Here is a 13226-nt window from a genome sequence, read left to right as displayed (position 1 = left end):
ACCATCAGCTCGCAAATAATTTACAATTCCACTGAAAACTGATTAACTGTCGATACAGTTGCTTATTACATGTCCGTGGTACATAGAAAGACAAACAGACACAGTTCAGAGATCAAGAGAAACTCTGGGTCGAGACCAAACCCGTTGGTATGTTGAATGAAAAATGTGCCCAGAAAGAACTTCCACCTGAGATGGAGGACAGAGGACACTGGGCGAGCAAGGTGGAGTTTCTCCTGGCCGTGGCTGGAAATGTTGTCGGACTCGGCAACGTCTGGAGGTTTCCTTACCTCTGCTACAAAAACGGAGGGGGTAAGGTGACGTTGGATTTTAACTGATAATCATGCCTTTACTTTACGGTAAAACCTAAATAAAATTATGTGGAAATCAGTCAGGTCAGCAACCCAAATTCAAACAATATACAGTATATAGAGGTTTTTAGAAATAAAAGGCAAGATGAGATGCATCAGTCAACTAAATAACAATTTTACAAAAAGTCTATTATGCAAAGCTGTAAACTTGGGGATTAAAACTGTATTTATTTTCCACTGCAGATAGCAGAGCAATGAGCTCTATGAAAGTGAAGGTTAAACAAAGCAGGAAATTTGTTCCATGTTTTCTGGGATTTAACTGTGTTAAACCACTTTTTCTAGTCAACTTGAGGTGATGTCTTCAGATCATCTCTGTGAGAAACTCGTAGTTTTAGAGATTGATTGAAACCACTTGAGCAGATTGTTTTTTCTTTTCTCAGAAACTGAAAAACTGAAAGTGAATAAATAATGAAAAAATGTCTTGGATATGTTTGTTCAAAGAGCCAAAGTGCAACATTCCTGTTCTCAGGACCAATTGATGATTGTCGAAACAGTCGAAACATTAAATTATTTTAACTCAAGGTTCAAATTCTTCCAGGAGAACATTATCCTTCAGAGAAACCTAAAATATTAAAACCTTCCAAAGAAATTTTGTGTATTACTCTATTTAGGGATGTAACTTTTCAGTAACAAGAAATAAGCTGTGAGGGTGATCTGCTGACTATGCTCCAATGGATCCCATGTCAGTGGCACAACTTTTATGTTATAGATGGTTTCTATAACAGGCTTTCACATAAAAGCCAAATGAAATTCATACGTTACTGATTACAACATGGAAAACTGTTAAAAAATATCTCAACGAGATCAATGTGTTTGCAAAGCTACTGTTCAAAAACGTAAAGAAAATGGTTCCAGTACAATGCAAATATCAGAATCCAATCAGTGTCTTAATTTGTTGTTTTGACCCTCTGAGCCAAGTAACTGATTATCTTTTAAAATCAGGGGCATTCTTGGTGCCATACCTGGTTTTTGTGGTGACCTGTGGCGTACCTCTGTTCCTGCTGGAAACAACCATGGGCCAGTACACACAGGAGGGCGGCATCACCTGCTGGAGGAAGCTGTGTCCACTTTCAGAAGGTGACCCCTGCAGAACTTTATTCTCTGGAAACGGAGAAAGTAAAACATCATAAACAGGGCTGTTGACTTATAAAGTCAAAGTTTTCCTATAAATAGAAGTTTAGAAAAATAACCGCAAATTTAGAAATATTTCATCTAATCTTAAATGAGTCCTTTCAGATTGTTTGCCCACATTTGTCAAATATTAAGATTGTTGATATCTAGGACTTCCCTGAGGGTCCAAATATTACCCTGATTCAAACATTTTTCTAACTCTACATTTGTGTCTAAGTGGAATATCTCACTTCAGTCACTGGATAAATCAAGGCTTTTGTTGTTTTCTGTGCTGCAGGTATAGGCTTTGGAGGGCAGCTGATCCTCTTCTACAGCTGCATGACGTACATCATTATTCTGTCCTGGGCTTTGCTCTATTTCGTCTTCTCCTTCAGCTCCCAGCTCCCCTGGGCTAGTTGCGACAACTCCTGGAACACAGGTTGCATGCAAACGTGTTAAAAATGTTCCTAGCTGTCAGATGCAACATATTCACAGAACCATAGTGACAGAACGTTTTTACCATCATCTTTTCAGAGGACTGTGTGGACTTTTCAACAAACAGCACCTTCCAGTGGACCAACAGGACTAATTCCACCTCAGCGGCCACAGAATTCTGGGAGTAAGTAAAGATAAGGAAGCTGCTCAGCTACTTATGAGGCCGATGAGAAATGTGTTTTTGATTTTTAGACGGCGTGTCCTGGCTATCTCAGGGGGAATTGAGGAGGTGGGCAGCATCAGGTGGGAGGTGCTGTTGTGTTTGATTGTACTCTGGATCATTTGCTACTTCTGCATCTGGAAAGGAGTAAAGTCCACAGGAAAGGTCAGCTGATCTTTTTTACAGAATCACTGGTGCCATTCAGAAGTCTTTTCTCAACATCACACTGGACTTTAAAGAACCACACGTTTTGCTTAGAGAATAACAAGATTGACTTTTCAGAACTCAGAAAAAAATCTACTCAGGCAGGTTAACCTGGCTTAACTCTTCTCAGAATTTCAGTGAAATTATGCAACAGCTTATTGCTACCACATAATACACATGACTGCCAACGATGCCAAAAATGTAGAGGGTGCTACACAAAGTTTGGTTTCAAATTGCAAGATTGTGTTTTCTCTATTTCCAGGTGGTGTACTTCACTGCCACCTTCCCATATGTAATGTTGCTAATCCTTTTGATTCGAGGACTAACTCTTCCCGGCGCCCTGGAAGGAGTCGTTTTTTATCTTCTTCCAGAACCGTCACGACTCACTGACCCTCAGGTAGGCTCTGAGGAATGAAAGATTGAAGACAGCTAGGTTTTGAGACAATTGTGTACACTTAAGTTGTTGTTGGGGCAGGTGTGGATGGAGGCAGGCGCGCAGATCTTCTTCTCCTACAGTGTTGGGGTGGGCTCTCTAATTGTGCTGGGCAGCTACAACAAAAATAATAACAACTGCTACAGGTAGAACAGCTTGTTGGTGTCAATAGGCCTTCTGCATCTCTACTGAAGTATGTTATTCATGTATCAAGTACAATGAATGTAACATTGCTCTGTTTTGTTAGGGACTGCCTCTGGCTGTGTTTCCTGAACAGTGGTACCAGTGTGGTAGCTGGGTTCGCCGTGTTCTCTGTGCTGGGATTCATGGCCCATCAGCAAGGCATTCCCATTGCAGAGGTGGCCGAGTCAGGTGCATATTTTCACATTTTCAGTCATATGAAACCTCATCTTTATGAATGTTCTGTGGGGACGTTTTTTCATTTTTTAGCAGGAACAGGAAACCTGCGTAGAGTTGATGGAAAAATGGTCGGGACTAATTTCAGGGCAATCCTCAAAGAAACTTGATTGTGACTGCAAAAACTTGGAGACTAAGCCTAAACTTCTTAGGTTAGGCTTAGTCTCCAAGCCTATCCTACTACCTATGCATTACCATAAATCATTATAGAATGTATCAAAATAACATGCTGTCTCAGTGAAAAGCTGAAACAAACCCAAAAAGACTTGCAGCTGCAACAAAGGTTTGACTCTACATATGTTTGATCAAAGGGGCCCAAACACAAACATTGTGCATGTTAGGTTTAGCATATTTTTATTTTCAAAACTAAAAATTAGAACTTTTCCCAGTTTTTCTCCCACCCCTCACAATTATTCACCAGCTGGTGTTGAACCGTGACACAAAACCCCAGTTGTTTGTGGTTGTAACGTGACAACCTTCCAAATTGATCTTACACATGAAGTTCTAAAACTTTCACTGATTCCAGGAAGCAAATGTTATTGCCCTAAACAATTAAGTTTTCTTGGAAAAAAAGAAAAAGAAAATTATGTCTGAAAAAATGTCTGTTTATTCATTGGGTAGTCCATACAATTCTGCAGTGTTGTCAGTTTGGTTTTTACCTGGTAGGGCAGTTGACGGATTAATAAAAGCATATTAAAAGGAGGAGATTATTAAATCATCACTTTGGCTTTGTGTTCCAGGTCCAGGCCTGGCATTCATCGCATACCCTCAGGCGGTGGCCATGATGCCTCTGCCCCAACTCTGGTCCATCTGTTTCTTTGTCATGCTCATCCTCTTGGGTCTGGACACACAAGTAAGCTGCCCAGGCAACTGAAGGAGGATCATAAGTATTCATCTGAAAAATGTAATTCTGTTAGTATCTTCTCTCTGCTCAGTTTGTCGCCATGGAGGTGGTGATGACGTCCATCATTGACATGTTTCCCAGAGTTATGCGACGGGCAGGACGCCGGGAGAGCTTCCTCCTGTTCTTCTGTCTGATTTGCTTCTTCTTGCAACTCGTCATGATTACCGAAGTCTGTGTTCAACGTTAAAACTTTAATGTTTTACACCTTTCAATACTGAATCGTTCTTGTACAACTGTTTTTGTCACAAGTGTGAGGTCATGATGTGTGGATAAAATCATTTTTCATAAATTTAAAATAAGAACAGGATTTTCTTTCTCTTTTGCTGTTGTTCCAAGGGAGGGATGTTTGTGTTCCAGCTGTTTGACTACTATGCATGTAATGGAGCCTGCATCCTCTTCCTCTGTGTGTTTGAAACTCTGTCAATGGGCTGGGTGTTTGGTATGTACACTGATGCTATGCATGTTTTAATTTTCAAAATTGGAAAGCTCTGATGTAGAGAGATTGTCAAAAATCCCTCTTTCCCACAATATCTACAGGAGACTAGAAGATGTTCTACTAGAAAAAGTAGAATATACAAACAAAATATTGCAGACCACCTAATTTCATATAAAAAGTATTTATCAACCTTGCTGTCTCACCACCAAAGAAAAGACAAATTGAAGGTTGAACTAATAGCAATGAAAGATTAAATCATTTGAAGTGATTTATTTTACACACCTTTAGTTAGAGTCTTAATAATTGTAAAATGTTATTTTAACATTGTAAACATATAAAAACTGAACTCTTAAATGTTACAAAATGTCTTCCAAACCAGTGCAATCCAATCTCATCAATATGTAATTATTTAGGGGCAGATCGGTTGTACGGCATCATAGAGGATATGACGGGGGTGAAGGCCAACCCTTTCTTCAAAATCTGCTGGCTTTACCTCACACCACTGGTCTCACTGGTGAGTCACCTGTCTCTCTGTCAGAGTGCTTTTGGTCACTGGATCAGATGTGAACTGTTGAAATCAGTGATTATTTATGCTTAATTTCAAACCAGAGTCTAACTAAACCAATCCTGCTTGCTCTTTCAGGGATCTTTCATATGTTCCTTAGTGGAGTATCAGCCTTTGACCTTTAATCGCTGGTATGTCTACCCATCCTGGGCTTACGTGTTGGGCTGGGTGCTGGCTCTGTCCTCCATCCTGCTTGTACCTGGGTGGGCACTTTATAAGATGATGACCGCAAGCGGCACACCTAGACAGGTGAGAAAGCATAGCAATGTTTTATTCAAATTACATTTAAGATTTTTTACTGTAAAGAAATCACAGCATTTAATTTCCAAACAGTGGAGAAATTCTGTTATGATTTGGAGAATACTAATGAAATGAAAGTCTATGTGGATCCTTAAAAAAAAGAAGATTCTCTATGGCATTGTGAATCAGAATGTCAGGTCATTTGTTCCAGAGACTAATAGGCTGAACAGTGGTTAATTTTTTTCTGAAAAACTATGATAACTTTTTGCAGATTTACCTGTAGATACTGATAACCTTAATAAAAAGCATGTTAGATAAAGGATATATCTACATTTTTATTCTGTAAAGTTACATTACAAAGTAGATTTTTTTTAAACTATGAACACTTTATGTTAAGGAATGTAGTATTTTATATCTTAATCCTGATGTGGCAAAAATCAGCACAACACAACAGCAGCATAGTCTATTAGCAAATATGTTCCTTTGAACTTACCGATGTAAATCTTCATTGTTTTTCAGCGCCTCCAGTACTTGTGCCGGCCTGCTCTAAGTGACTCATCAACTCAAATAAGAGGAGCTGAGCTGCAAAGCAAGGGTGTTGACCTGATGCAGCCATTCATGGCCAACTGACAGCAGACTGATGTACCTGGAACTCCTTAAAATTACAATTTAACATGTTAACCAGCCTCACTTGTTGCTCTCCTGTGGCGTACAACAGCCACAAATGAAATGCGCTTCGCACCATCACCTTTAGAAATAACCCACGTTTTAACAGCACTGCCTCAAACGTGTTCAAAGTAACTCAGTTTGTTTTTTTGTTTTTTTTGTGCGTATTCTTCTGAGATTTCATTCTGAACTTTCTTTTCAGATAATATTAATCTCCTGTGTCCAGTATTTAACTAATTCCGTTATCGTTTTTTTTTTTTGATGACTCAGACACATAGCTTAGTCAATGACATGACTGGAAAGAGTACAAAGATTATGTACTCAAGTAAGAGTAATAACACACTTAGCACCAACTAGTCTGAATTTACTCTAAGACTTCACATTACCTTTGACTGAGCCTCACTTCAAACATCCTGAAATATTCACTTAAATCTTAAGTTCTCTGAATCTGATCATTTAAGGGCAACATGAAAGGGGAATTCTATTTAAAGTCAGCAGAAACTTGCTTTAGTGCGTTTAAAAAAAACACAGAATTGGGATACAATTATGTATACATTTCAATAACAGCAAAACAGTATTCTTATCTATCAACATATTGTATTTCTATGTGTGATTTATTAGAGCCCACAAAGTTTTTCTTCATGAGTAGCTGAGACACGCTGTAGAAATATACACAAATACATCAGAGAAACTTTTCACAAACTCCTTTATTTAAATAGCTTACAATTCTGAAAAATTCTCCAAAAACCACTTGAAATGTTAAAACTTTGACCATCAGGCCTGCCTGTTGTATCCTCAAATAACACTTTTACTCCCAGATGATTACTGACCATTATTTAGGTAAAAACTTTTTGTATCAGTTTCTGATGCACTTATTATTAGCATTAATACTATCATTCAACAAAAGGGGACAATAGAGAAATAGCATAAATATAATTCATGTTACATCCAAACAATATTTTTTGCATTTTATGGGTTTTTATTTATTTAGTCTCAACTCTAACCTAATTCCAATACTCTTTAGTACTCGATGGAAGAAGGAGAATGAGAGTTTTAATGGTCATCCATTCATTGTTTCTAGCCGGTTACGTTATCCTTGCAACACTAACCCCCAATAAACAGTCAAACTTTCAAACTTACACTGAAAAGTGTTTTAAATTAATGAAGTAAAAGTCCAAAAACCAAAAGAAAAAACTATGAAAAAATCACAAAAAACAATCAACAGAGATGACAGCTGCTACATAAGAGTTTGGTTCATCAAATGATTTTGAAATGCTGCTCATTCATTCTGAAAAAGAGGTTAATCAAAATAATCACACATTATTTGAAGCACATTTGTAGAGTTATTATAAAAGCCTACAATACACAATGACACACAGCAAACCAAGCTCAGACTATCAACACACACACACAAATACCTGACAAGGCGCTTTGCTATAGACTACTTAAGCCACTGAGTGACAAGACACTTGGTATCTTGGAGCAAAGAAACAAACAGTGAAGTAGTTTTAACATCCAGCTGAAGCTGTTTAACAGACTGCCCACCGTCTTCATCTGTAACAAACTGACACCAACATTAGATGAAGCTGTGATTCATTTTAAAAACTAACATGGGCTAATGTTGCTTATAAAGGTTGATATTAAATTGCTTAGTTTATATTTTAGTGATGGACGGTTCTGCTTATATACTGACAGTATATCTGTGGCTTGAAATTGACACAGTAAAGAAATCAAAGCATTTTTTAAAATACCACAGAAATCCAAGCAGGTTTCCAGAATCACCTAATTTTGGCACTGCTTTTTTTTTTCTAAACAGGCACCCAAATGGGACTGTTGTCCCATTTGTTCTGAATATATTTACTTTATTCCTCTTTTTCGTGAGTTGAATTTCATGAGTTTTAAATTGGAGTTTGAAAGGATTATTTTTGAATCAGTTTCCAAAAGTCAAGTAAACTCAATAAGTTGGATTTTAAAAGCAATGCTTCACAGTCACTATATTATAATGAGTTCAGGTAATGAGCCAGGAAATACTGTGCACAGGTCTAAAAGCACATTGTGATTCATTCAGTGGTCAGGAGCAACACTTCTCCAGGATTTCAGTCACCTTTTTTCCTTTTCCACCATCAATTAAGCTTATCCAATTCTAAAGATTTACTGCAGTAGATGTGCTTTAATTACAGCACCCAAGAAGATATATACTTTTGAGGAGATTCAATGCTTTTTACCTTAGAAAAAAATAGTTAAAAAAAAAAAAACTTATTTAAGATTTCTGATCTAGACATATTTCACAATAAGTATTTCTAGCCTGTCGAATTATCCATACTCCTCAAAAAATCATTTTGATTTTAGGTTTTAAGCAAGAAGAAAATGCCAGTGAAGGTGAGTATTTAGGTAAGGCACAGCAGCCAGACTAGTTATCTCAATTTTTGAAGGCACTGTAGATTATCCTAACCAGTGGAACTGTCAGGAGACATTATGGTCACAATGCCTCGAGATCTTTCTCTGACCTCAACTTTCTCATCTTGGTTTACCTGAGATTGGTCTGAGCTGGTGTTAGAAAGGCATGAGCCTTCAGCAGCTTGTAGTATTTTTATGTTACCTAAAGAAATACTTTGTGGTTGACTGATTGGATCTGGATGTAACGGCTTCTGAGATTTGTGTGTCATGTTGAGGTTGGGATAGCTACCAGACTCTGTCATGGCCTGACACACATTTTCCCAGGCTGTGACACAGTTAAGGCTGTAGTGTGGGTTGCTCATAGCCTGGCAGAGTAAGTCTGTGTGTTGACGCAGCTGGGAAATCTCCTGGTCAGTGCTGTTGCTCTGGCGAAGCAGCTCCTTTGTACGCAGGGTAATGTCCAACAGACCCGACTGTCTGAGAAGTTCTACCGTGTTGAGGAATCGCCGATGGTGAGGACTAGTGATTTTTCTTTGACGACCTCCATCTGAGTGATCAAAAGACGCAGTGTGCATACAAGAGGAGGCTGGAGATCCTGGGTTTGTGGAAGAAACAGTGAAGGTGGAAGAGGACAAACTGTTTCTGCTTGACAAGGTACTCAACAGGACAGAGTTTGAAACTGTCTGTTGGTTATGATGATGTTCTTCCGACGGACCTATAGTAACTGAATTGTCTTCAGTCTTGCGTTCAGTGCACATCCTCTTGCTCAAATATAGGGATTCCTGGTTTGATAAAGACTTGTCAGGTGGTTTCTTGATAGGATGTGGTGCGATGCGAGGGTAAGACTTAAGAATAGGAAGGTAGGTGTTGTTTATTTTATTTCTCGTGACTCTTGAATTTTGGGACTTGAAAGGCTTGATAAGCTGAATCGATTTTGGCACAAAGCTTGGCTGATCCAGGCTGACCATTTGTGGAGAAGCAACATGGTTGCTTGTCCTCATGCTGCTTTTTACATGCAGCTGACGTCTTTTCAGGGTTGTGGCTGGCTGTTGAGAAATGAAGAAAGCAGCTATATCATTCAGGAATAAACGTGTGGTAAGAAGGCTGTACCAAACTGGTTCAAAGAACAACTGAAAACATTTTCACACATCGATTGAACTTGAATTGATAGACTTTAAAACAAAGTCTTGACCTCAAAAACAGCTTCCTATTTTTGTTACTACAGGTTTCAATATATTTTTATGTTTTCCATTTGGGTATCTGCGACTAACCCTCTTTACTAGTGTGATTACCTTGATGATGTAGATGGGTGGGTGAACCAGTTTGGTTGACTTTACAGCAGAATTTCCAGTATTTCTGCCACCATGTACTTTAGATTGACCAGTTTGTGGAGCCTCTGCATGTTCTGCCAATCTCAGTTGGTTTTTGGTGCTCCTTTGTTCCTCAATATCTGTCTGCTGCCAGTCAGAACCATCTGGGAATCAAAGAATGCAGAAAGAGGTAACAGGGTTCAAATCTTTGTCAAGAGACATCTTGGGAAAAAAAAAACTTTCAAAACTTCTGCATTTTATAAAATGCCCAGTTGTAACAAATTATATGATGAATCTGTTTTTACAATCAATTAAGTGTATTTTGTAAAGCATATTTCAGCAACACAGCAGCTCAAAGTACTTTACATTGTGAAAACATAAAAGGACATCAAAAACATCATTATTGTCAACAATTAAATATCTTGGACAATGTTGCATATATTATGGTTCAACCTCAACTCTAAACAGGTAGGTTTTTAGTCTAGCTTTAGACTGAGAGATCTGGAAGGTTGATAGAACAACAGCAGATCTTCTAATGTATTGTTTTGCTAAGCCATTCAGTGATTTATAAACTAACAACAATATTTAAAATCTACTCTTTGAGCTACAATGAGCTTGCGTAAGGATTTTTTGATCTCATTTTGAAGTTTGGAAAAGCTTATAAACGATAAAATAAATCAAAGTCTAACCTTTGATTTATGTATTAATCTTTGAATGTGAATTTGGCTTTTAATTCTGTTCGATAATTGAATCGACTTTATGACTGGATGTCTAATGTGATAGGCTAAACAAGGGTTTTAAAACACAGAAAAGAGGAAAAACTTTTGGATGACTAAGGCTCCATGAGGTCTTATCAACTTGCCAAGATCTGCTTGTGTTATACATGTTTATTTGGAGTATAAGTCCTGCAACATTTGTATGTTGTTTCCCTCCAAATACAAAATGCCCGATAGACAAAATCTGAACCAACAACCTTCCACACTGAGTTATCTTCTGGCCAGAACGTCAGTTTTGTTGAGATTTCCGGAAGATGTAGCCAACAGGAAAACATCTTTAACACAGGTTTTTTTTTATATATTGTAACCTTTTTTTGTACATTTATGTAGTTTTACATAGCTTATTAGGCTACATGCACACATTTACTGCAGACACTTTAACTCACCAGAATACCCAGAGTCTTTTTCTGAGCTGCAGCTGGAGCCTCTTCTGTTAGAATCAACTGCATGCTTCGGGTCACGTATTGCCAGCAAGGTATTGCTGTTGCTCTTATCTTTCGCATTCTTGCTTGATGGTGCACAGGGACCGTTTTCCCTGAAACAAAGCTGCTCTTTCGGCATGACGGCCCTTGAAAAAAATGTGATATTTACTACAAGATAAAACATTTCGGTTATAAGTTACTCGCAATAATATTAATATCACTGGAACTTAACCAAGTTTGCCATGTTGCAACCACAAGCTTTTATGCACTTTATTGAAATCTTAAATTATAGACCTAAGAACTGAAGTGAATAGAAGAGAAAATATCTATTTCTGTTTTTTTTTTTTTGTATTCAGGTGCCTTTACTCTGTCAATGTCCAGTGGAAATAACTGCTTTGGGAAGTTATGTATGTAGTAATTAGAAGATTTTCAGTATATCTGTTCTGTGAATATCTCTAAGGTTTGTAAGAGAATAGTTATGAAGAAATAGCATCGGGAAGACTAAGGGACACAAAAGACAAGTTGAGGTTAAATCTGTCGAGGTTTAAAGCAGTATCAATATCTCATGAAGAAATATTTAATCTATTATCTCAAAAGACATTATAGCACAGTTTCAAAGGTAAAAAAGCATGGCTATCTGACTAAACTAAGGCGCAGGGCAAGGGTGGCATTACTCAGTTGTTGTCCTCTTGTTTTAATTTGATTAATACACTTTTTCATTTTTTTTAAACATGCATTTTTTTTATTACTTTCATTCATAGCTACAGTGATGTTGAAGGTGTAACAGGTCTAAACAGAGAACAACAGCTTTTCCAAAGTTTCGACAATTACTTCCCTGTGGAACTCGTTTCATTTCAAAGCTAAAATTAAATGAAAAGCTTTCAGTTCAAAACAAACAAACAAAAAAAATACAAAAACAAATGAATTTAATCCTCTAACAGTTGGAGATGACCTGGTACCTTCCTATTATCTTTCGGTGTCGAAATACACAACAAAAATCTAATAGAATAATCAGCTGTGCAAATATTTCATCTTTACCTGTCACAGGGGATTTAAATGCGCCGTTTAATTTATCGAAGCTTTCTCCACTCGTGGTGTTATCGACATAAACAGCGGCGGTGGTTCCGTGAACGCACCACAGCTCTCTTTCCTGCCCCTGTTATGTAACATTCAACTTTAAGACCAGCCCTCTCAGACGCTTCCTTTCCTCTCATGTATAACATAAATCAACACGTTAGACAGACCGTGGCCGAAATTAAAAAGTGAAGTCAAAATATGGGCTTTGCAACCTTGTGGAAAATAACAACAACAAAAAGTTGCGGTAGAGTATTAAAAGCGTCTGTGGAAATAGGTAATGCAGCATGTCTTCTGCCAAAAGCAGGACTGAACTTACCTTCAGATGTAAAAGAGTCGATTATGTCACGATAATGGTCGTTTCCTCCTCCATCAGAAGAGTTTCACAAAGCCAGCAGCGCCATGCTGCAGCTGTTAACTGCAACACGACGGATTCACGGCATTAAATACATTTATTGTTCTTTGTTACACAGGCTGCGCCAAGTAATAAGCTCCACAAAAACGGGCTGAGATTCTGCAATATCTGTTGTCAAACGAGCGAGGCTAACAAAACAACATCCGATTACCTTCAAAATAAAATACTCAATTACATCAAACTATGGAAACAGCCGCCAGAATCTCGCGATAAAATACTATTTTTGATCATTTTTCTGTGCAGCTTATTATTACGGTCACCGGGTTTTTCGAGTCCACTGAGGAGTTCGTAAAAAAAAAAATCTGAAGGTGTCCGTCTTTTGTTTTGAAATGCAGACGCTCTTGCAGGTAGCTTGATGACACTGTTTTCACATGATGAGAAAAAGTGGCATGTTATGTCATTCGATCATGCGTGGACTAAACATTCTTATTTTAAAAAAGAAAACAAAGTGTCAGAAGCAGAACTACATCTCGGTTTTTTGTCAGTGTGCTCTCAACTAACTCCCCCAGTTTGACAACACGGCAATCAAAATAAAGACCGTTTTTACGGGAGCACGGCGCTCATTGGTCAATGAGACAACCACAACAACCAATCATATAATAGTGCACGTACTGTTGGGAGAGCTCCCCACCGTCAAGACTCAGAACTGGATTGATTTGTCATGAAATAAATATACTCTGTTCTTCGAATGTCTCTTTTTTTTTTACTTAAAGTATTGAGTTACTCTAAGTATACTGAACTGTTTTATTTATAAATGTATTATATAAAATCTGAAGAAAATTTATTTTTTTTAAAGAAAATCTGCTTATGTCAGAAATTAGTCAAAGCCAATGT

At 37.8% G+C, this 13226-nt stretch overlaps 2 protein-coding genes across 2 annotated transcripts; one reads left to right on the top strand and one right to left on the bottom strand.

Annotated features, from left to right (window-relative positions):
* The first annotated feature begins 134 nt into the window (after positions 1-134).
* Positions 135-6698, top strand: LOC129359022 (sodium- and chloride-dependent GABA transporter 2-like). The gene is made up of 14 exons (XM_055028356.1): positions 135-309; positions 1311-1445; positions 1777-1917; positions 2013-2097; positions 2166-2298; positions 2600-2734; positions 2813-2916; positions 3018-3142; positions 3928-4040; positions 4123-4260; positions 4428-4530; positions 4941-5041; positions 5171-5341; positions 5852-6698. Exons 1-14 carry the CDS (start codon positions 150-152, stop codon positions 5960-5962), a joined length of 1755 nt encoding a protein of 584 aa, XP_054884331.1. The 5' UTR covers positions 135-149; the 3' UTR covers positions 5963-6698.
* si:ch211-132b12.7 (uncharacterized protein LOC564531 homolog) lies at positions 6688-12532 on the bottom strand. The gene is made up of 4 exons (XM_055028357.1): positions 12297-12532; positions 10868-11049; positions 9688-9869; positions 6688-9441 (listed from the first exon to the last, which is right to left on the bottom strand). The coding sequence occupies exons 2-4, from the start codon at positions 11040-11042 to the stop codon at positions 8446-8448; spliced, it is 1353 nt and encodes a 450-aa protein (XP_054884332.1). The 5' UTR covers positions 11043-11049; positions 12297-12532; the 3' UTR covers positions 6688-8445.
* Positions 12533-13226: the final 694 nt, after the last annotated feature.

This window comes from Poeciliopsis prolifica, unplaced genomic scaffold (assembly GCF_027474105.1).
Source record: "Poeciliopsis prolifica strain line A6 unplaced genomic scaffold, Auburn_PproV2 SCAFFOLD004, whole genome shotgun sequence".
NCBI classification, from domain to species: Eukaryota; Metazoa; Chordata; class Actinopteri; order Cyprinodontiformes; family Poeciliidae; genus Poeciliopsis; species Poeciliopsis prolifica.
The sequence above is the reverse complement of the archived record's forward strand: the minus strand, read 5'-3'. Positions and strand labels throughout refer to the sequence as shown.